Source organism: Neophocaena asiaeorientalis, unplaced genomic scaffold (genome assembly GCF_003031525.2).
Source record: "Neophocaena asiaeorientalis asiaeorientalis breed wild unplaced genomic scaffold, Neophocaena_asiaeorientalis_V1.1 scaffold40, whole genome shotgun sequence".
Classification (NCBI taxonomy): domain Eukaryota; kingdom Metazoa; phylum Chordata; class Mammalia; order Artiodactyla; family Phocoenidae; genus Neophocaena; species Neophocaena asiaeorientalis.
The window spans coordinates 3,860,335-3,882,830 of NW_020185335.1; the positions used below are offsets into that span (position 1 = coordinate 3,860,335).

General features: G+C 56.5%; 3 protein-coding genes across 4 annotated transcripts; 2 read left to right on the forward strand and 1 right to left on the reverse strand.

The window, feature by feature from the left end:
- Positions 1 to 30: 30 nt before the first annotated feature.
- CTRB2 (chymotrypsinogen B2) lies at positions 31 to 4,521 on the reverse strand. 2 transcript variants are annotated; one of them, XM_024735679.1, is made up of 7 exons: positions 4,460 to 4,521; positions 2,568 to 2,671; positions 2,367 to 2,446; positions 2,187 to 2,265; positions 1,750 to 1,930; positions 715 to 848; positions 31 to 252 (listed from the first exon to the last, which is right to left on the reverse strand). In XM_024735679.1, the coding sequence occupies exons 1-7, from the start codon at positions 4,509 to 4,511 to the stop codon at positions 91 to 93; spliced, it is 792 nt and encodes a 263-aa protein (XP_024591447.1). In that variant the 5' UTR covers positions 4,512 to 4,521; the 3' UTR covers positions 31 to 90. The 2 variants fall into 2 exon arrangements, with proteins under 2 accessions (XP_024591447.1, XP_024591448.1); XM_024735680.1 differs by lacking the exon at positions 715 to 848 and having other exon boundaries at positions 62 to 252; positions 4,460 to 4,511.
- A 9,839-nt stretch (positions 4,522 to 14,360) lies between these two features.
- On the forward strand, positions 14,361 to 17,450 carry LOC112393345 (chymotrypsinogen 2). Its single transcript, XM_024735522.1, has 7 exons — positions 14,361 to 14,412; positions 15,178 to 15,281; positions 15,403 to 15,482; positions 15,825 to 15,903; positions 16,244 to 16,424; positions 16,503 to 16,636; positions 17,289 to 17,450. Exons 1-7 carry the CDS (start codon positions 14,361 to 14,363, stop codon positions 17,448 to 17,450), a joined length of 792 nt encoding a protein of 263 aa, XP_024591290.1.
- A 515-nt stretch (positions 17,451 to 17,965) lies between these two features.
- LOC112393460 (chymotrypsinogen B-like) lies at positions 17,966 to 21,749 on the forward strand. Its single transcript, XM_024735711.1, has 7 exons — positions 17,966 to 18,017; positions 18,767 to 18,870; positions 18,960 to 19,039; positions 19,420 to 19,498; positions 19,909 to 20,089; positions 20,948 to 21,081; positions 21,544 to 21,749. The coding sequence occupies exons 1-7, from the start codon at positions 17,966 to 17,968 to the stop codon at positions 21,703 to 21,705; spliced, it is 792 nt and encodes a 263-aa protein (XP_024591479.1). The 3' UTR covers positions 21,706 to 21,749.
- The last annotated feature ends 747 nt before the right edge of the window (positions 21,750 to 22,496 follow it).

Here is a 22,496-nt window from a genome sequence, read left to right on the forward strand (position 1 = left end):
CCCCACGTCACCCAGGCCACACAGAGAGACATGTGCAGACAGATGCTTTTACTGGGGACTCTCAGGGTTGGGATGGCAGGAGCCCTGGGCTCAGTTGGCGGCCAGGATCTGCTGTACCCAGGGGATGAGTGCAGTAACATGGGCGTACACAGCAGGTGTTGATGTGGAACAAGTGCCGCTGCCCCAGGACACGATACCCACCAGGGTCCAGGCTCCATCCTTCTGGCAGACCAGGGGGCCACCAGAGTCGCCCTGCAGGAGGAGATAGGACTTGTGTTCAAGCCTGAAAGGGAGTACCAGGGCCCTGGTGTGCCCTGACCTGGCAAGTCCAGGGGTGCAGACAAAGCGCAAGTGGGGGGGCCCAGTGGTTGTGCACAAGAGACTCAGATCTGCTCAGATGGCAGCCCCAGCCCTGCCACCTACTCCTGGACGGCCTGGGGCAGGTGGCTTATCCTCTCAGCCTCCCCATCAGCTGTAAAACAGGCTGAAGCGTCCAGCTCGTGGGGTTGGTGTGAGATTAAATACGCCTGGGAAGCCCCACACCACACCTGGCCAGAGCCGGCCCTCACCAGGGGCATCTGGTCCAGCCCTTCACTGGGGCACTGGGCAGGGCATGAAGTTAGACAGGTCATGGCAGAGAGGAGTGGGCCTCCTGGCCTGGCCAGGGGAGGCACGGTCAGTGAGGGCGGGCAGGGTGGCGGAGCCAGGCCGTACCATGCAGGAGGAGACGCCGCTGGCGCCCGCACAGATCATCACGTCGGTGATCTTGCTGCCCCAGTACTTCCTGCAGTTGGTGCTGGACACGATGGGCAGGGTCGCCTGCTGCAGCTTGTCGGGGGTCTTGAGAGCTGGAAGGACAGAGGGCGTGGGGTCAGGGCCCCTCATGCCACCAGCCCGCCCCTGGGGAGAAGAGACCAGGGGCCGCCTGAGCCCCGCCCTCCCCCTGCAGGGTCCCAGTCTTCCTCCGTCGCGATGATCGTGGACACCGAGCTTCGAACCTTCCCTGACACCTTCAGGGAGTCTGGGACGTGGCTCCTCTGCGATTCCACACCAGGCAGCGGGGACTGTGCTTCCAGCAGCTGCTGCAACAGGTCCTGCCTCGGAGCCCCGTGCGCCCTGGGCCCTGGCGGCCACTGTGTGTGGGTGGAGGGGCCGTCCTTCCCCCCCAGGGAAGGGGATGCACGTCCTTCTGACCGGGGACACCGGAGGGGACCCCCGAGGGAGCACCTCCCTCCTGCTGCCCTTTCCCGGCTGCTTCTGTCCTGTTACGGGACCAGCCGGGGGCCGTGGCCGGGGCAGAAGAACTCAGGACACCGAGGAAGAACCTGCGGATGGAGCAGCGCTGGGGGGCGGTGGGGGGCACCTGGGTGCTCAGGCCCGAACCCGCCCAGGACACTGGACTCCGGGCCCAGACTTCAGGGGCGCTGGACGCACCAACCTCCTCAGTCTGGAGGGAAATCCGGGCTGTCCCTCTCCTTGCAGGTGAGAGGGGGCGAGACTTGCTGGTACTTAGGTGTTTCTTCAGAAACTGTTTACGTATACATTATTAACCCTCATTTTTATTCATGTCTGGTAGTCTTTTAATTAAGAGCGTTTTAAATAAAGAAATGGAAAGATTGATGACTGTATAGGAATTTAGACTAAAACATTTTTAAAAGAACCATATGTGTCCCACCTGGAGACTCCTGTGGCTCAGGCCGCCCCTACCCCGGACACGCCTCGTGGATGGAAAGGCCCCGGCCCGCTCACCGTTGTGCTTGGTCTTGCCCCAGCCCGTGGTGGCGCACAGTGTCCCGGCGGGGAAGTCGTCGTTGGCGCTGGGCAGGCACACGGCGGACACGGTCTCGGAGAAGCGCGCGGGCGTGGCCAGCTTCAGCAGGGTGATGTCGTTACGGACGGTGGGCATGCTGAACTTGGGGTTCTTGAAAACCTGCGGGTGGGGCCCAGAAAGGCGAGGTGAGGCCCTGGGTTAAGTCGGGGATCTGCAGGTTTCAGGGAGACCAGCTCCTTTCCTGGCGATCCATTCAGCGGAAACAGACCCATTGGAGCCCGGAATGAGAACCCTGAGACCGGCCTCATCCACGCTTGGCTCCAGTCTCTCAAGCGGCCGAAGGGTCTTCGTCCCCCTGCCCCTGCCTGCAGCCCCGCGGCTGATCCCGGGCCGGCCCAGCAGGGCCTGGGCGTACCTTGGCAATCTTCAGGACCTGGATGTTCTCGGCGTCTGAGCCCTGGTCAAACTCCCCGGCCACCACCAGGTCAGAGGTTCTGGGGGAATCACATGGGGGTTGAGGACTGAGAACGTGCCCTACTCCCCTCCCCCACCCAAGACTGGAGCCCGAAACAGAACCCTGAGCCCGGGCCCTCACTTGACCCCACAGTGGGCGGTGGTGACCACCCAGTCCTCACTGAAGAGGGAGCCCCCGCAGAAGTGGAAGCCGGTGCTGTCCTAGAGGAAGATCGGAGGGTTAGCCCCGCCCGGGCACCAGCAAAACCAATCTGGGCAGCAGCCCCCAGCTGGGCTGATATCCCAGTGCGTCCCCCTACTCGTGTGCAGAATCCTCCCTCACCTGCAGGGACACCTGCCAGGGCCAGGAGCCGGGGACAGCCTCCTCCCCGTTGACGATCCTGGACAGGCCGCTCAGCACAGGGTCGATGGCAGGGACCCCGCAGCCTGAGGAGGGCGAGGGGACGGGGAAGAAGGTTTGAGACCCGGAGCCAGTCTGCAGAAATCCTGGTTTGTAGCTCAGCTGTCCAGGCTGACTCAGGACCCTCTGCCACACTCCCGCCTCCTCCAAAAAACTTCTCCTGGTGCCTTCCACCTGTGGGCTCAAGGATCCCCACATACAGCCTGCTGACCCCAGTGTCCCATCCAGGGATGCAGAGGAACAGGGCTGCTCCACCCAGGGCCACCCTGCCTGAAAGAGCAGAAAACAGGCTGAGTAATCGGACTATCCTGCCTGGACTCCTAGGCCCACCCTTCCTTGCTGTGAAGCCTCAGACCAGTCACTGAATCCCTGATGCTCATTTTCCTCAGTAAACTGGGGAGCAAACAATCTCACCTCACAAGTCAAAGCTCATCCATTAGATTGGTGGGGCCTGGGGGGTATGGAATTAAAATCTGATAACCCCAGCCCCTGGGGAACCCAGAATTCTGACAGCCGATGGGAGTATGTTTTACACTGAATTCACTAGTCCCAGGGATCTCAGGAACTCTTCATTGTATAAAGTTTTAGTTAATTATTTAATACAACGGGACTTTGATTCCACGCCATAAAAGGACACATTGAGGAAACTGAAAACAAAGGACCTGAACTGTCACAAAACAATGAGAAAAGTCAGGTGTACTTAATGTGTCCCTGATGCATTTGCTGTGTCAGGACCAGGTGAGCTCTCGGCACCTGCATACAGGTTTTACAGTTTGGCAACAGTAAAGAAAGTTGGGCAGGTACAGCCCTTACGACCAGCCAGGCCACCCGGGGGTCATGCAGGCCTTGCTGCATGCCCGGACCGGCATCCTGCCCCTGGGGACAGGGGGATGCACCAGCCACTCACTGAAGGTTGTTATCACCAAAACATGTCATCAACATAATCCATTTTTTTGTAATAGCAAGAACATTAGAATATCAGCTGTGATGTATTCACACAGCTGAGTGTTTTACAGCGATTAAAGTGAACGAGCTGGGTCTTCATATTAACTGGGATAAATCTAAAACCACCCGGGTGGGAAAAGGCATGTTATAAACCTGTAGCGGATAATACAGTTCATGTAAGTTTTTACAAATGTTATACTGTGTTGATGGATTTATGAATGTGTAGTAAATTTGTAAAATCCCACACAGAAATGATACACAGTGAGCTCAGAATAGGGATCACCTTCCGAGGAGGAGAGGGGGCTTTAGCTGAATCTGTTTTATGTTTTAAAAAGAAATACCTGAAGCAAATCTGGAAAAAGATAACATTTGCTAAATCCCAATGGAAGGTACATGGATGTCGTATTATTTTTTGTATTTTTCACTATTTCGTCTTTTTTTAATAGAAAACGAAATGCTTAGCAAGTGCCCAGAAGAGTAATTAAAAAGCCCAGGTGGAGGCCGTGGGAGGGCTCTTGCTACCACAACCGTCTCTGCCCACAGCTCCCCAACTTGAGCCACTTCTGAGGCCTCAGATCTCGGTGCGGCCCAGACTGGCCTTTTCCACCCTTCCAGTGCAGGGTGTGAGGGCTCAGAAAGCTCCAGAAGGACCCCTCTCCTCCCTGCAGGCTCGATTGCCTGTCGGGGTGTGAGGCCCAAGGGAGCAGGGAAGAGGGCTCAGATCTCCCTCTTGGCCAGGCCCCCAGGTTGCTCCGGACAGAGCCCCTCCAGCCTCTGATGGGGCCTGGCTGCGGTGCCATTAGGGGTTCAGGGAACTACTCCTCAGCCCCCTCCCAGACCTGGCTGGTGCCCCTAGCCCCAGCACTCACCGAAGGCGTCCCCCAGGAGGGCGAAGCAGGAGAGGAGCCAGAGAAAGGCCATGCTGCTACAGTCAGGGAGATATGGGGCACCTGCCCCAGCGGCTCCTTTTACATCCCCTGGGACCCCACAGGCCCAGCCCAGCCAGAGAGGCCTGAGTGCCACCCTCCTATTATCCAGGAACCTTGGGCGATAAGCGGGACAGGGGCGGGGGGACCGAGCCCCCTTCGAAGCCTGTACTGGCTCTCAGCCGGGGACATCCAGCCCCTGGAAAAAGGGTAACTGCCCTGGCACAATGTCACCCAGGAGACTTGGCAACGCCTGGCATCCCCAGGACACTGCGGGCAAGGCCAGTGTCCAGGCTGGGAGCTCAGGCCCTGCATAGCCCAGCTCTGCAACCAGAACGCAGGGCCGGGGGCTCTGCCACTCCCAGTGCACCAGGGAGGATTCCCAGCTCCTCAGTACAGGCAACCCCACCGTGGGGTCCAAAGAATCCCAGGTGGTCATCACTGGGGGTCCTCGCGTTCTCATTGAAGAGGGTTTTCAATGTGAGACTCGGGATGGGACTTCCCTGGTGGCCCAGTGGTTAGGACTCCGTGCTTCCACTGCAGGGGGCACGGGTTCGATCCCTGGTCGGGGAGCTAAGATCCCACACGCTGTGATCCTACATGCCTCGCAGCGCGGCAAATAAATAAATAATCTTTTTTGAAGTGTAGTATCATACAGAGACGCCGTGTCCTCCAGAGGGTCACCTTGAAACCAGCCCAGCCAAGCAGCTTCAGAGCCTGCATGAGGACACATGTAGGCATGAAGGAATCGCCCCCATGGGCGGCTGTGGGCGGGTCCCAGGCTGGCAAACATGCTGACTGGCTGTCCCTTATCTGCCGCTGAGCTCACCCGAGTTCTCTTCTCCTGTGACCATTCTCAACTTAAGGAACTGGTCACCGCATAACGCTTGAGTTTCATGTAAAATGGGGCTTTGATTTCACACCATCAAATGACACATGGAGAAAACAGAAAAACGATTTTACTTGTCACAGAACAATGAGAAGAGGACAGATGTAGGTAATATACACCGGTGATGCATTTGCCGTAAGTGGAGGCCAGAAGACTTGTCAGCACCATGGGCACAAGTTCCTTCTCTCCCCTGGGACAGCGCCTGATCTGGACACTGGAGCACCCACGGGAACAGAGCACAGGGCACTCTTGCCCTCATGGGTCCAAGACCCCAGTGAGAGACACAGACAGGAAACAAACAAGAAAAGTACATGATGAGTCTGAGAAACCTGGAGAGGGTCTGGAGAGCTGCTGCGCTGGACAATCCAGCCTGGGCCTCACTGCTGAGCCAGTTTGAGAAGGAAAATGTGCTGACTGGGTGAACTGCATCTGCTTCCAAGGCCTCCGGGGCTCTGTGGCCACAGGGCCATGGTCATCTAGGGAGAAGTGGGTCAGAGCAAACAGGACAATGTCACAGGTCTTGATTTGGACTTGATTAGTTTTGAAGTTTCGTCTCTGAGTTGTAACTTCAGTTTTGTTTCTGAGTTGTAAATTTAATTTTGTTTTAGAGTCGTGTGTTCTCTGCAGGGGGATGTTCAAACTATTTAACCACTGTTGAGCAGAAGCTCTGACCAGGGAGAACAGTGTCTTCAGCAGGGACTGGCCCACAGAGGCCCCGAACCCTGTTCTCTTGGGGGAGGGCGGAGACAGCCAAATTTGAGGGGGCAAACAGACTGGGGCCAGCAGCTGCTTGGTAACCGGGTCTGAAGCTTTGTGATATTTTAACAGACTGGGTTCAGGCCAGGGATGTCAGCCCTGGCTTTGAGCATAAGGAATCCATATTGAATTCCAGGCCAAGGTAATTTATGTAAATATTAACATTTGCTGTTTCGTTTTGTTTTTCCTTCACTCATTCCAAGCAGGTAGAAAAGACATTTGTATTTTCCTCGCCTCGAGGACTTTTCCAGAGCAGGAAACGGAAGCAGCCTGAGGCCACTGGCTCTTGAGGTCTGTTGGGAAAGTAAACTCGTGGCGAGCAGAGTACAGGAGGGATATGGCCTTGGAGGGTATGTCACAGGGGAGGGAGCGTTTCCCTGGCCCACAGAGATTTGTGCAGATTTGCTGGTGTGTTTCTTACCCTGAAGGATCCCTTTTTGCCCCACCCATCCCCTCGTTCAAGCCAGACCACGAGATGAGTACTCCCTGGGAGCAGGGTGACCGTCCCGTCACAAGGAGGGACAGCCTTTGCCACTCACCTAGAGCCATCTCCCCCTTCTTGTCCCCGTGGAGGGTTCCCCTGGAGGGTCACGCCACCCCAGCTCTGGGGGCGGCAGGGGGGAGAGCTCTGATGAACGTAATCCCGTGGAGGCAAAGAGGTGAGGAGAAACCCAGCCCTTCTCCTCCTGCACTTTGGCTGAGTCCTGAGGGGAGGCGGGGTTTGGCGCCTTGGCCGCCATCTTGAGACCAGAGAAGAAAGAAAGACCCTGACCAGAACCACACCATCGCCCACTGCTGAGCGAAAAGCCTACAACTGCACACTTCCAGATCCCTGCTGTGTGAGAAAAGCAAACCACTGTTGTTTAGCCACTGTTAGCCACCTGCTTTATTACTAACAGCATCTGAAGTGATACAGAATAGCTGTAAGGATGGTTGTGGATGTCTTCCGTTTTCCCCTTCAGATCCACTCTCCATCCTTCTCCACCTTGCTGGCCTACAGCAAGACTGACCCTCAGGGACAAGACTGCAGAACAGCTTCCAGGCTCTCAGGCTTCCTGTTGGGGTCAGAGCCAGAGATGGGGGAGGAGAGAGAAGTCGGGTATTTACTCTCTGGGTTCCCTCCCTGGGAGGCTGCTGTGGGCTGGCTGTCTCCCTCTGCAGAGGCCACGGACGGCTCAGCTCCTTTCAGGTGGCCCTGTCTGCACTGCCACCCTTGCTGGGTTCCACAACTACTCCCGCTGTGTCCCTTCAGCTCTAGGTGTGTCCCCATTGTTGCTAGAACCCTGTGCACCTCACCATCCTTTGTTGGTTCCCTAAACCCTGCCCACACCTTTGTAAAAATTCCCTTTATTCAAACTTTCCTCAAATAACCCAGTTTGAACGTGCCACCTTTTCTCAGGCACGACCATGACTGATACAGTAACTGTGGCCCCAGGACCACTGAACACAGGATTCTGGGATTAGTTAGCTCACACACTGGAGTGGTCCATGGACAACTTTGCCGGGGAAGATGAGACCTGGTGGCCCATGGCACGCGGTGGCATCACAATTACTCAAATTAACATGGGAGGCGGCAGAGGCTGAAGTGCAGGTGGAAACAGGCCCTGGCGGTCATGTGGCTGGGGCACTAAGTTCCTGCAGCATCAGTGGTGATTATAAATATTGAGGAGTCATACAGATGGCCAATGAGCACATAAAACAGTGATCAAAATCACCAGTCTTTAGGGAAATGCAAATCAAAACCACAGCGCGGTATCAATTCACACTCATTAGGACGGTTAATATAAACAACAAAAAAGAAAAAGAAAAAAAATTAATAAGAATTGGAGAGAATGTGGAGATATTGGAACCCTTGTGCACTGTTGATGAGAATGTAAAATGGTGCAGCCACTTTGGAAAACAATATGGTAATTCCTCAAAAAATTCAAAATAGGGCTTCCCTGGTGGCACAGTGGTTGAGAGTCCGCCTGCCGATGCAGGGGACACGGGTTCGTGCCCCGGTCCGGGAAGATCCCACATGCCGCAGAGCGGCTGAGCCCGTGAGCCATGGCCGCTGAGCCTGTGCGTCCGGAGCCTGTGCTCCGCAACGGGAGAGGCCACAACAGTGAGAGGCCCGCGCGTACCGCCAAAAAAAAAAAAAAGATGCACAACATCGATAATTATTAGAGAAATGCAAATCAAAACTACAAGAGGTACCACCTCACACTGGTCAGAGTGGCCATCATTAAAAAGTCTACAAATGACAAATGCTGGAGAGGGTGTAGAGAAAAGGGAACCCTCCTACACTGCTGGTGGGAATGTAAACTGGTGCAGCCACTATGGAGAACAGTATGGAGGCTCCTCAGAAAACTAAAAATAGAATTTCCATATGATCCAGCAATCCAACTCCTGGGCATATATCCGGACAAAACTATAATTCAAAACGATATATGCACCTCTGTGTTTATAGCAGCACTATTCACGATAGCCAAGACATGGAAACAACCTAAGTGTCCACAGACAGATGAATGGATAAAGAAGATGTGGTACATATATACAATGGAATATTGCTCAGCCATAAAAAAGAACAAAATAATTCCATTTGCAGTAACATGGATGCAGCTAGAGATTACCATACTAAGTGAAATAAGTCAGAAAGAGAAAGACAAATAACTACCATATGCTATCACTTATACGTGGAATCTAAAATATGCCACAAATGAACCTATCTACAAAAGAGAAGCAGACTCACAGACATAGAGAACAGACCTGTGGATGGGGGAGGGATGGAGTGGGAGTTTGGGGTTAGTAAATTCAAACTATTACATATAGAATGGATAAACAACAAGGTCCTACTGTATAACACAGGGAACTATATTCAATATCCTGGGATAAACCATAATGGAAAGAATATAAAAACAGAATGTATAGGGATTTCCCTGGTGGCACAGTGGTTAAGAATCCACCTGCCAGTGCAGGGGACGTGGGTTTGAGCCCTGGTCCGGGAAGATCCCACATGCCACACAGCAACTAAGCCCGTGCGCCACAACTACTGAGCCTGCGCTCTAGACCCCACGAGCCACAGCTACTGAGCCCGCATGCCGCAACGACTGAGGCCCGCGTGCCTAGAGCCCGAGCTCCACAACAAGAGAAGCCACCACAATAAGAAGCCCGTGCACTGCAACAAAGAGCAGCCACAGCTCGCCACAACTAGAGAAAGCCCGTGTGCAGCAACGAAGACCCAACGCGGCCATAAATTAATTAATTCATTAATTTTTAAAAAAGAATGTACATATGTGTATAACTGAGTCGCTTTGCTGTACAGCAAAATTAACACAACATTGTAAATCAAGTCTACTTCACTTAAAAAATTAAATAAATATTACAAAAAGATATTTGTACACCCATATTTATAGCAGTATTATTTACAGTAGCTAAAACAAGGAAGCAACCCAAGTATCCATTGACCAATGAATGAATAAACCAAATGTGGTATATATGAACAATATATATATAAACAATGGGGTATTATTCAGACCCAAAAAGAAAGAAAATTCTGACATATGCTACATCATGGATGAACCTGGAGGACATTATGCCAAGTGAAATAAGCTAATCACAAAAAGACAAATACTGAATGGTTCCACTTATACCAGGTACTGAGGATAGTCAAATCAATGCTAGTTGCCTGGGGCTGGGGGTAGGAGAGTTATAGATTAACGGATATAGAGTTTCAGTTTTGCAAGATGAGAAGAGTTCTGGGGGGAGGGGCAATATAGGGGTAGAGGATTAAGAGGTACAAACTATTATGTATAAAATAAGTTCCATGGGGGATTTCCCTGCTGGTCCAGTGGTTAAGACTCCTCGCTCCCACTGCAGGGGGCACAGGTTCAATCCTTGGTCAGGGGAACTAAGACCCTCCCCCCATGCCGTGGCAGGGAGGTCGGGGGGAAGAAAAAACAAAAAAGCTACAAGGACACATTGTACAACATGAGAAATACAACCAATATTTTACAATAACTATAAATGGAGCATAACCTTTAAAAATTGTGACTCACTATATTGTACACCTGTAACATACAATATTGTACCTCAACTGCACTTCAATTAAAAAAGAGTTCTGGAGATGGATGGCGGTGATGGTTGCACGACAATATGAATGCACTTAGTACATTCCGAGCTGTCCACTTACAATGATTAAGATGGTAAATTTTATATTATATGTATTTTAGCACAATTTTGAAAATTGAAAAAAAAAACAGTGAGGTATCCCTTCACACCTATAATTTTTTAAATGGAAAATAAGTTTTGGCAAGGTTGTGGAGAAATTGGAATTCTCATACATTACTGGTGGGAATGGAAAAGTGATGCTACAAGTGATGCTGCCTGACTCCCAGGCTATAGCAAGCTCCGAATGAACAGCCTCTACTCGTTCTCATTTGGGTGGTCTTCATTGATTTCCACAAAGGCCAAGCTCCTGTTGGCGGCCTCCCCCTTGCATATCGCCCTCCCCAGGGGCCAGGTAACCACTCTTGCGTTTCCAGGCCCACTGACCCTAGCCCTAAGCTGACCTGCACCTCCTTATGGTTTCCCTAAGCCCTGGCCACACCTTTAGAAACAGTCTCTTTGTTAGACTCTCCAGTGAGACTCCTGGCAGAATAAAGGATCGAAATTCAAATTTCATTCTCTAATAGAAAAATAAAGAAACCTACATTTCTTGCCTGCCTATGTTTAGGGCTGAGAATCACTTCATTACAAGAAGCAAAAAGGGAGTGAGGTGGGGGAGGGGTAACAGCCCAAATGTCCTAGCCGGAGAATGGGTGCACAAAGTGTGGTGTGCTTATGAAGTGAAACACCACTCAGCAATAAGAAGGAACACACTGCTGATACACGCAGGAACACAAGTGAATCGCAAAGCCATTTGGTGGAGTGAAAGAATCCAGACACAAAGACAGCATACTGTATGGTGGGGGTGATGATACTTTATATCGTGGTTGTGGCGTTTGTTACACTATGGTATGTATATGTCAAAATTTATCCGTCTCTTCACTAAGATCTGTGCATTTCACCATGTGTAAATTATACTTTCAATATATCTTATTTTTAGTAAAACAGAGGGTTGGGATTTGACCCCCTCAGTGGCACGACTTCAAGAGGAGTAGCTCCTTCATCTAAGAAAACTGACTTCTGAGTTCCTGCCTCGAAGAAGATGGCACAGTCTCAGAGATGCGGGTCCTGGAGGGACGCATGCGCACTGCCCCGCCACCCAGTCAGGACCTGGAACCCTGACACAACACCACTCCCAAGGCCAAATCCCAGGAGGTGGCTGGGCAGGGATTGGATTAGGGCCCCCTACTCCAAGCAAAGCTCTTTCCCCAAACCCAGGCTTCCTGGGAGAGAGCCGACCCCATGAGGGTCCCCGTGTATTGGGTCATCTCCTGAGTGACTTTCTTTGATTTACACCTGTTCGTGGGCTGATTTCAGCACTGCCCATTAAACACACTAGACGCCACATACCTGCAACGAGGTAACAGGTGCAGAGTGAAGGTTTTCTGACGTGGCAGACAACCCGCGAACAAGGCTGTACCTTCTCTCTGGGAGTTTGCATGAGCAGAGATGGCTGGGCTCCAGGCGTCTAGAGATGAGGCAGGGTTCCAAACCCGAGGATGGGAGAGAAAAGTATCAGCGACAAAGTGAACCCAGGAAAATGCTCTTTACTGTAAACTTGATTGGCTAAACAACTTCTGGGTCCAGGGATCTATCGACTCATCCATGGCCTCTGATTGATGCCGGCTCTGCCGCTGGTCAGCCATAGCCAAGGCTGAACTGCTGCCTACAAGGAGGCGCTCACGGCCAGGGCCGGGGCCGGAAGGGCGGTGGACCTTCTAAACGGAGCGAACAGAGCGGGCAAAGGCCCAGAGGCAGGAAGTTCAGGGCCCGGCGTTTTGGAGAATGGGGGGCACCTAACACTCTGAGCTTAAGCGTTCTTCCTCGGGGTCGGGCGTTCTGCGGAGTGCGCAGTCTCTCTGGTCGAAACGCCAGGCGAGGGGGCGGGGTGGGCGGAGGTCTGCGCGCCCGGCCGCAGTCAGCTTTGGCCCCGCCCCCAGCAGGAGTCTAGCACCTGCGGGGGCCGCCTTCCCCGCCCCCACCCGCAGCTGCGCGAGTTCCCAGGTCTCTGGCAACCGTGAGCAGGGGGCGCTGGGCGGGCAGGACTCGGGACAGCTGTCGGCTCCCAAGGCCACAGCCACGGGTGGGTTCGAGCCGCCGCGTGCCCTCCCTCACCGGCCACGCCCCTCCCCCACTCAGGCCCGGCGGCTGCCACCTCGCATCTTGGCAGACACTCGGGACAGCCCTGTACCTTCACCAGGGCCCACCCTCGGACCCTTGGCCTCTCCGCCCTGCCTCGTGTCCTCTCGGCTCTTGGTGCCACCCAGGCTCCCTCCACCAGGCCTTTGCCCTCCCTGTTCCCTCTCCCTGGACACCGTCTCCACCCAGATAGCTTGGCAAACTCTTGGGTAGCAACTCAATGTCCCCTTCGGAGTGAGGCCCTCCTGCCTCGGTATTAATAATAACAATGATAATGATAACTCCTTAGCTGGTAGTAATGTATATTTTACTTTTTTTTTTTTTTTTAACTCTTTTCCATAAACTCCCCACCCCTTTCCCACCTAAGCTTGTAAGTCAGGAATTTGTGTTTCTTTCTTTCGTTTGTTCTGTTCCAGCAGGGGCCTGGTAAGCGCTGGTTGATGGGATGGATGGAATTGCACAAGTGGTGGGTTTCACACAGATGGCGCCACACTCTGCATCCTGTTTCGGGCCCTGCTTTCCCACCTAATGCACTGTGGCCATCCCTCCCTGTTATTGGCAGTCTTCTATAACGCACAAAGGGACCCCACAGGCAAGTCAAGGAGAAGTACCAGGTCTGACCAGCATGGACTGTGTTAGGCCTGGTCCCAGCACACTCAGTATGGACTGTGCCCTTTCATAAAGCGGGACCCTTGCTCTAAGGATCCCCATTTTACATATTTAGAAATGGGATCAGAGAGGGTAACTTGCCCAAGGCCCCACAGCTGTTTTGTGCTGAAACCTGTGACCCACCACACAATGATCATCAATGCAATGGAAATTAAAAATAGCCATAAGTGGGCTTCCCTGGTGGCGCAGTGGTTGAGAGTCCGCCTGCCGATGCAGGGGACACGGGTTCGTGCCCCAGTCTGGGAGGATCCCACATGCCGCGGAGTGGCTGGGCCCGTGAGCCATGGCCGCTGGGCCTGCGTGTCTGGAGCCTGTGCTCCGCAACAGGAGAGGCCACAGCAGTGAAAGGCCCACGTACCGCAAAAAAAAAAAAAAAATAGCTGTAAGATATCGTTTTACCTATGTGTTTTGGGGTACTTGCCCTGTGCCTGGCAGCCTCACCTTCAAACTTCTCCCTCCCCAGTTTCCCAGTTGCTGGGAAAGGGCCCTGCTGCCCACCCGAAACAGGCCTCCTTGCCCCCTGCTTTCCCGCCTGGTGTAGCCTCCAGAAGCTCTTGCTGGGATGATAGCAGAGGCCCCCTGGCTGGCCCTGGGCCCAGTCCTGCACCTGAATGCCATGTACTCAATTCCAAGGGCAGGATGCCTGGGTGGAGGGGCCTGACTCTGCGAGAACGGGCAGTGGGCGGCTTGCCCTCTGAACCAGCCCACGTGACTGCCCCTGATATTGAACTGAGCCACTGAGCCTTCTTGGCCATCCTAAGACTAGGGGAGCACCCTCAGCCCACTGGTCACCTGTGCCCTCACCATGCTTTGGTCCCTGCCCCTCCCCCTACTTGACCACACTGCCCATGGGGTTTTGAACAACTGCAGACCAACTAAATTACTTGTCCAAGGTCCTCCAGACCATGAGAGACTTGGCTGGGGCTCAAATCCAGCCCAGGCCTGGCTGCTGCCCACAGGGCCCCTCTAGAGGTAGGACCTGGAGGAGGAAACCTGAATGTCCCCTTCCCCTTAGCTGTGGGTGCAGGGCCGCCTTGTTTGGCCCCAACTTTGCCCTAGATCCTGGCCCCAGCTGCTGCCATCCCAGGCCCTGATGCCAGCCCTGCTCTAGCATATCCTGCCCACTGGGACACATGCCCAGGAAAGGGATTATCACTTCAAGGTCTTCAGATAACAGCCTGGTGCACAGGGATATAATGGGGAGCCCTCCAGGCAGGCGTCCTACACTTCCCTGACTGCGGCACCATGACCTTCCTCTGGCTTCTCTCCTGCTGCGCCCTCCTGGGCACGGCCTTTGGTGAGCACCAGGGCAGGCGGAGGCCGGGAAGGCTGTCTACCCTTCCACCAACTGCTGGAAGGGGTGCTGGCCCCACCAACCCCAAGGCCAGCAAGGAGCAGCGGGGTCCCCGCTCCCAGTTCAGTTGTGTGTGGTGGTGTGAGCCCGAGCGAGTCTTTCTCCCTCTCTGAGCCTCACCAGCTCCATCTCTACAATGAGGATGCTGGGAGGACTGGACCAGACCAGCCAGTGTGAGGCCCCCGGGGTGGAGGTGGACCTTCCTGGGGCCTCGCATCGTGTGCAAGTAGGGGCAGCAATTCCAGAGGGACAGAAAGCTCTGTGAATAGTTGGTGGCTCCCAAGCAGGCTCAGATGATGAGCAAGCGTGGCTTGGCCCCCATCAGCCCTTTCATGCCCTTGAACCAGCCCTTTTAAACTTTTCCTCTTTTGTTCACTGTGTGCCAGGAACTGAGCGAGTTCCTGCTTTGCCTGCTTTGTCTACTAAGGCAAAGCATCTTTCATCCTTATTATACCAACTCTGTGAGGTTAGCCAACTGTAAGATCCCCATTTTGCTGGTGGGAAAACTGAGACTCAGAGTGGTTAAGGTAGGCAGTGATAGGGCCTCCCAGCCCAGGCTTTGGCCCTGCCACCACCTCAAGCTCAGCCTGTTGGGCTTGTCTGGGCTGGAGCACATGTCAGCCTGAATTGTCCCCGGAGTATTCCTGGGGCGGTGAGTCCTGGGTGGGACCTTGGCCTCCACCCCTCACTCCATACTTCCACCCTCAGGCTGTGGGGTCCCTGCCATCGACCCTGTGCTGAGCGGCCTGTCCAGGATCGTCAACGGGGAGGAGGCTGTCCCCGGCTCCTGGCCCTGGCAGGTGTCCCTGCAGGTGAGGGAGGATTCTGCACACGAGTAGGGGGACGCACTGGGATATCAGCCCAGCTGGGGGCTGCTGCCCAGATTGGTTTTGCTGGTGCCCGGGCGGGGCTAACCCTCCGATCTTCCTCTAGGACAGCACCGGCTTCCACTTCTGCGGGGGCTCCCTCATCAGCGAGGACTGGGTGGTCACCGCCGCCCACTGCAGTGTCAGGTGAGAGCCCGGGGTCCCCAAGAAACCCCTTGGGGTGGTTTCGTCCAGCACTGAGGACTTGCCCTTCAACGCCTTCATTTCCCAGTTTCTTATTTGGAAATGTGTAGCAAACCCAGGTCCTTCCAGTGACCTAGGGGTCCCTGGGAAAACACATGGTGGGCTGTAGGCCCAGTTGAGATTCTGAGCTTCCATCTCTGATCGACACCACAGCCGTGTGTGCAGACGCGCAAAGACACGCGTGCGCATTACGCCTGCACACGCTTGTACTCACACACATAAGCACCCTGTATCCCAAATGCCCCCCTCACGGCAGGAACCACTCCTTTCTCTGGCCCTCTCCAGAAGATCCCATCTGGTCGTGGCCGGGGAGTTTGACCAGGGCTCAGATGCCGAGGACATCCAGGTGTTGAAGATTGCCAAGGTATGGCAGCCCCCAGGGTCCAGGTGTGACCCCAGGCAGGGTGGACCCTCGGGAGTGTGCAGCCCAGGCTAACCCCCAGGGCCCCAGCTCCTCCCGGTCACCCCAATACCCCATCATATCATAATGGGGCAAAGCAGAAAGCAGGGTATGCAAGGCTCCATGAGGGGAAGGTCTGCACCTTGGGCCTCGGGCTCCTGGGGCCATGGAAGGAGCTGCCGAGTTGAATAGGCCATTGTCCACGGAGGAGCACTGAGGCCGTGAGGGGTAGCCTGGTGCCAGGTTCTGCCCCGGTCGGCTTCTTCCCAGACCCCAAAGGCAGCTGTCTGGCCCTGCCCCACAGGTTTTCAAGAACCCCAGGTACAACCCGTTCACCAACAGCAACGACATCACCCTGCTGAAGTTGGCCACGCCTGCGCGCTTCTCCAAGACCGTGTCCGCCGTGTGCCTGCCCAGCGCCAACGATGACTTCCCCGCTGGGACGCTGTGCGCCACGACTGGCTGGGGCCTGACCAAACACACCAGTGAGTGATGAGAGACCACTGGCTGGCCAGGTGGGAGGTAGGGGCAGCAGTCACTAACCACCCACCCTGCCCTTCCAGATGCCAACACCCCCGACAGGCTGCAGCAGGCGACTCTGCCCCTCCTGTCCAACACTGACTGCAAGAAATACTGGGGCAGCAAGATCACCAAGAGCATGGTCTGCGCCGGCGCCAGCGGCGTGTCCTCCTGCATGGTATGGCCTCCTAGGCTCCCTTCCCTCCCAGCCTGGGGTGGGTTCAGGCCAAAGCCCAGGCCAAGGGCTTGGGCAAAGAGAGAAGAAATGGAAGTAGCAGGCAGACCTCTTTCTAGGGCCTGCCACTCTCTCCCTGGGCATTCCTGCCTGAGTAGTTGGGAAGATAGGGCTCCTGGAAGGTCATCAGTGACCTCAGCAGAGAGGTACCAGAGCAAGGGGCTCTGGTCTCAGAGCTGCCATATTGCAAGATTCCACTAATATCAAAGTCTGAGTAATGGCACCTCCTGGAATTGTGCAGTGCATAGCCTGGGCAGCAGAGCATGGTGGCCCAAAAGGGCTCCAGAAGGGGTCTGGCAGCCCTTCCTCCCTCACAGTAGCCCCACGGCCAGCACCACCCACGCTTTCCTCCTATCAATGAAACCTGCTCTATTGAGCCTCTGTTATAGGACCCCACCCCAGGGGGTAGCCCAGACTTCCAGGGACACAGACCACAGGAGCTGCTGAAGTTTCTTTCATAATCCTTCTCATATGCATGTTCTGAGCTTCTACTGGCTATCAGGCCTGGGAATGGGCTCTGGGAACAACGTTCAGTGGCCTCTGGGCCAGGCCACCTGGCCTGCCAGAGCCAAGCCCCCTCCTCCCTGTCCTGCAGGGCGACTCTGGTGGCCCCCTGGTCTGCCAGCAGGATGGAGCCTGGACCCTGGTGGGCATCGTGTCCTGGGGCAGCGGCACCTGCTCCACCTCCAGCCCCGGCGTGTACGCCCGCGTCACTGCACTCATCCCCTGGGTGCAGCAGATCCTGGCCGCCAACTGATGACCAGGCTTCACCCTGGCCTCCCTGCTGACCTTGTTTCCACAAAGCCCCAATAAACCAGTGGCAGACATGCTGATGGTGTCTGTGACCTGTTTTGGGGGCTTCTGAGAGTCCACTCTGCTCCTGAATTTGGACCTTCACTGAACCAGGTGTCCGGGGGTGTCCAGGAGGGCCCCTCCTTAGTCCACCTCCCAAGAGTGGCCAGGAGGGGCACAGGCAGATAAAGGGGGACCGTGACTCCCACCTCTCACCTCATGCTTCCACCTCCAACTTCGGGGTCCTCACCATCTGCCCCCAGCTCTGTGTGCCCAGGGCCTGCCCACACACCTGTGATTCCAGGAAACCTTCCCAGGAGTGGCCCCCAAGGGCTCAGGCCCGCGCTAGAGCCAGGTGCCTCTCAGCCCAAGGTCTCATGATAAGGAGGGGATGGCGAGGCAGGCTAGGATTGGTGGCTTGAGGGAATATATTGGGTGGTCCCTCGGGCAGACCCCATCTCACCTGCTGAGTCACGTACCATGGCCCTTCTCTGGGTTGTCCTTGGCTTCTTCCTCTTTGGCAGCAGCTTCGGTAAGTGCGAGGCTCAGGCAGGCCCGGCAGCCCCAGGCCGAGCCTCGCCCGCCCCGACCCCCCACCCAGAGGCAGGGAACAGGAGGGCCCTAGTCCTCGTACCTCTAACACCCCTGCCACCTGCCCCTCCAGCTGCCCCCTGAGCCTCCTTGGGCTGCTCTGCCCAGCCCCCCACTCCTCCACTGGGCGCTCCTGGAGCCCCCTCCACTGCCTGGAGGTCCCGTGGGCCCTGCCTAATTTGGTCTGCTCCATTCACTCAGAAGCTGGGGTGGTCTGGGCTCCTCCACCCTCCAAATGTGCCACCAAGCTGTGTGAATGCTGCCTCGAGAACGTCCCCCAGGTCCATCCATCTTGCCCTGCACCTCCACCCTCTGGATCTGGACAGCCTCCTGCGTGTGTGCCACCCCAACTGGGCTAACAACCTCACCCAAACCTGCTCCCCCTGCAGACTCAGAGGCCATGAGAGCCCCCAGGACAGAATCCTGGGCTCACAGTGGCATGGACACTCCCCTCAGGGCACAGAGCAGGCTGGGGAGCCTGGGCCCCGACTCCAGATACCCTCAGCCTCGGGGACCGTCCACAAGGGCGCCTTCTAAGGGCAGCTGTCAGCTGGACTGGTGGGGGGCTGAATTCCTTGCAGCGGACAAAACTCTGAGTGCCAGGGTGCCACAGAGGCCTGGAAGTGCTGAGTCTTCGCCTGACCCCCTTGGGGCACCACCCACTGACCAGCCACTGTCCTTGTCCCTCAGGCTGCGGGGTCCCCACCATCGACCCTGTGCTGAGCGGCCTGTCCAGGATCGTCAACGGGGAGGACGCTGTCCCCGGTTCCTGGCCCTGGCAGGTGTCCCTGCAGGTGAGGGGGAGTCTGGGGAGGGGCAGGTTAGACAGGGAGGGCTCAGGCAGGAGAGGCAAGGCTGACTCTCCCTTCCCCCGTCTCCGCAGACTAGCTCCGGCTTCCACTTCTGCGGGGGCTCCCTCATCAGTGCGGACTGGGTGGTCACCGCCGCCCACTGCGGGGTCAGGTGAGTCCTGGGCTGGGGCAGGAGGGGCCCCCACCTCACCTGCCTGAAGAGACCACCTTCACTCGCCCCTAGCCCCAACCGGGCGCTGCCAGCGAGTGGGAAAGAGTCTGGCAGAAGCTGCTCTGTCCCCAGGCTGCAGGCAGAGCCAGTCAGCAGAAAACCCCAGCCCTAGCGCCCCACCTCCCCAGACCCCAGCTTGGTCCGGGGCAGCTGGCCTGCGCCTCTGCCTTCACTGTACAGATGGGGAAACTGAGGCTCCAAGGTCACCACGCGATTCAGTGGCCCAGCCGGGGCTCACCCTGCCTGGCACGCTCTCCGGGCGCTCCTCTGAGGAGGTGGCCGTGAGCCTGAGCTCTGTCTGCCACCTCCTTTCTCTCCAGGAAGAGTCACCTCGTGGTGGCCGGGGTATCTGATCACGGCTCCGAGGAGGAGGCTGTCCAGGTGCTGAGGATCGCTGAGGTACAGACGGCCGGGCGGGCAGCCAGGAGGGTGGGCCCCTGGGGCACAAAGGAAAAGGAGGGCAGGGGGGGAGTGGGCAGACGACCCCGGCCGGCGGCTCAGGCCTCACCCCACTGGCACCCCTCCAGTCTGAGCTTTCTTCTCTTTCCCACATAATAAAGCTCCTTTACAAACACTGAATGTTGTTTCTGATTATAAGCTTTGCTCATTGTAGAAAAACGCAAAATAACGTCACATGCCATCTCCCCAGCACCCCAGAGATTTGGTCTGTTCAGCCTCATCTGGGTTCCCTTTTCAACACTCTGCCCCTTTAGCACCGCCTGCCCCTCCCAGTCTGCAGGTCTGTGTGTCCCTAAAATCTCCCAAGTCCTCCCTCTGTGGCCCACCGAGCCCCCACCCTTTCCACACAGGTCTTGGAACACCCCCTGTGGGACCTGCGCACGGTCCAAAATGACATCGCCCTGCTGAAGCTGGCCACGCCCGTGAGCCTCTCCAGGACCGTGTCCGCCGTGTGCCTGCCCAGCGCCAACGCCAGCTTCCCTGCGGGCTCCCTGTGCACCACCACGGGCTGGGGCAAGACCCGGTACAACGGTGAGTGCCCTGAGGACTTTTCAGGAGTGAGACTCATTCTGTTTTTTGGTCTAAATTCCAAACACAATCATAAATTGCAACAGTCAATAAATCTTCCATTTCTTTACTTAAAACCCTCTTAATGAAAACCCTACCAAACATGAATAAAAATGAGGGTTAATAATATATACGTAAACAGTTTCTGAAGAAACACCTAAGTACCAGCAAGTCTCGCCCCCTCTCACCTGCAAGGAGAGGGACAGCCCGGATTTCGCTCCAGACTGAGGAGGGCGGTGCATCCAAAGCCCCTGAAGTCTGGGCCCGGAGTCCAGTGTCCTGGTCAGGTTCGGGCCTGAGCGCCCAGGTGCCCCCCACCACCCCCCAGCGCTGCTCCATCCGCAGGTTCTTCCTCGGTGTCCTGAGTTCTTCTGCCCCGGCCACGGCCCCCGGCTGGTCCCGTAACAGGACAGAAGCAGCCGGGAAAGGGCAGCAGGAGGGAGGTGCTCCCTCGGGGGTCCCCTCCGGTGTCCCCGGTCAGAAGGACGTGCATCCCCTTCCCTGGGGGGGAAGGACGGCCCCTCCACCCACACACAGTGGCCGCCAGGGCCCAGGGCGCACGGGGCTCCGAGGCAGGACCTGTTGCAGCAGCTGCTGGAAGCACAGTCCCCGCTGCCTGGTGTGGAATCGCAGAGGAGCCACGTCCCAGACTCCCTGAAGGTGTCAGGGAAGGTTCGAAGCTCGGTGTCCACGATCATCGCGACGGAGGAAGACTGGGACCCTGCAGGGGGAGGGCGGGGCTCAGGCGGCCCCTGGTCTCTTCTCCCCAGGGGCGGGCTGGTGGCATGAGGGGCCCTGACCCCACGCCCTCTGTCCTTCCAGCTCTCAAGACCCCCGACAAGCTGCAGCAGGCGACCCTGCCCATCGTGTCCAGCACCAACTGCAGGAAGTACTGGGGCAGCAAGATCACCGACGTGATGATCTGTGCGGGCGCCAGCGGCGTCTCCTCCTGCATGGTACGGCCTGGCTCCGCCACCCTGCCCGCCCTCACTGACCGTGCCTCCCCTGGCCAGGCCAGGAGGCCCACTCCTCTCTGCCATGACCTGTCTAACTTCATGCCCTGCCCAGTGCCCCAGTGAAGGGCTGGACCAGATGCCCCTGGTGAGGGCCGGCTCTGGCCAGGTGTGGTGTGGGGCTTCCCAGGCGTATTTAATCTCACACCAACCCCACGAGCTGGACGCTTCAGCCTGTTTTACAGCTGATGGGGAGGCTGAGAGGATAAGCCACCTGCCCCAGGCCGTCCAGGAGTAGGTGGCAGGGCTGGGGCTGCCATCTGAGCAGATCTGAGTCTCTTGTGCACAACCACTGGGCCCCCCCACTTGCGCTTTGTCTGCACCCCTGGACTTGCCAGGTCAGGGCACACCAGGGCCCTGGTACTCCCTTTCAGGCTTGAACACAAGTCCTATCTCCTCCTGCAGGGCGACTCTGGTGGCCCCCTGGTCTGCCAGAAGGATGGAGCCTGGACCCTGGTGGGCATCGTGTCCTGGGGCAGCGGCCGGTGTGGCCCGTTCTCTCCAGGCGTGTACACCCGGGTCACCAAGTTTATTCCCTGGGTTCTCGAAGTTCTGGAGGCCAACTGAGCCTCTGCCCCGCCCCAGCGCCCATGTGTGTAAAACCCAAATAAAACTGCTCGCATCTTCACTTCTGTGCCTTCGCCGGGGCGGGAGGATGGCTGCCTTCACTGAGGCACCCTCTGGAGCTCAGAGCGGAGAGAGCCGGCAGATACCCAGCCCTATTCCCTTCTTCACAGAGATGGGGGAAATGAGACTCAAGTTCACACACAGAATGGTGAGAGCTCGGAGCAGGACCGCTGGTCCCCAGAGCCCTCACCTTACTTGGGCTGCCAGACATACCCCCGACTGCCGGAAAGGGGACCACTGACCCAGGGTGAGGGCCCCTCCTGTCCCCTACCTCCCAACTGGGAGTCCAAGTCCATGTGTAATTCAAATGGACACTTGTGGAAAAGTTCCACAAGCTGAAATTAAGAGCTTCTTTCTAAGAGCTACGTTCTAGATAAGGCCTGTGAAAGCAAGTTTCTCTGCGTGGAACAGTGTATCTCCCAGCAGTCCCCCCAGCGGGGCGCCCTCTGCCTCGGGATGCAGGGGCCCCAGCAGGGCTCACTGGCTCCTGGAGCTGCTCCCACCCGCACATCACCCTGCATCTGCCTTCGCCTCGGCCGCCTGCCCAGGGACCGTGCTGGATTTTCATCGAACCTCGGCAACGGCTGCGCCCTTGGCCACTGTGCTCACGCTGAGCCTTTCTGGCCTCAAGCCCTGGATTCTGACGGCTGCTCTTCAGCCTCACCCCAGCTGCCCAGGCTCCCCCACCTCAGCTCCCGGCCCAGCCCCGCTTCCCCAAGCCTTCCTTTTCT

Bases quoted from the DNA above. Each gene is read 5' to 3' on its own strand.
- LOC112393345 (XM_024735522.1), top strand. From the start codon at position 14,361: ATGACCTTCCTCTGGCTTCTCTCCTGCTGCGCCCTCCTGGGCACGGCC. The intron at 15,904-16,243 runs GTATGGCAGCCC...CCTGCCCCACAG, and splicing joins AGGTGTTGAAGATTGCCAAG to GTTTTCAAGAACCCCAGGTA. The intron at 16,425-16,502 runs GTGAGTGATGAG...CTGCCCTTCCAG, and splicing joins GGGCCTGACCAAACACACCA to ATGCCAACACCCCCGACAGG.
- LOC112393460 (XM_024735711.1), top strand. From the start codon at position 17,966: ATGGCCCTTCTCTGGGTTGTCCTTGGCTTCTTCCTCTTTGGCAGCAGC. The intron at 19,040-19,419 runs GTGAGTCCTGGG...CTTTCTCTCCAG, and splicing joins GCCGCCCACTGCGGGGTCAG to GAAGAGTCACCTCGTGGTGG. The intron at 21,082-21,543 runs GTACGGCCTGGC...CTCCTCCTGCAG, and splicing joins GCGGCGTCTCCTCCTGCATG to GGCGACTCTGGTGGCCCCCT.
- CTRB2 (XM_024735679.1), bottom strand. From the start codon at position 4,511: ATGGCCTTTCTCTGGCTCCTCTCCTGCTTCGCCCTCCTGGGGGACGCC. The intron at 2,672-4,459 runs GTGAGTGCTGGG...CGCCCTCCTCAG, and splicing joins CCTCCTGGGGGACGCCTTCG to GCTGCGGGGTCCCTGCCATC. The intron at 1,931-2,186 runs GTACGCCCAGGC...CCCCACCCGCAG, and splicing joins AGGTCCTGAAGATTGCCAAG to GTTTTCAAGAACCCCAAGTT.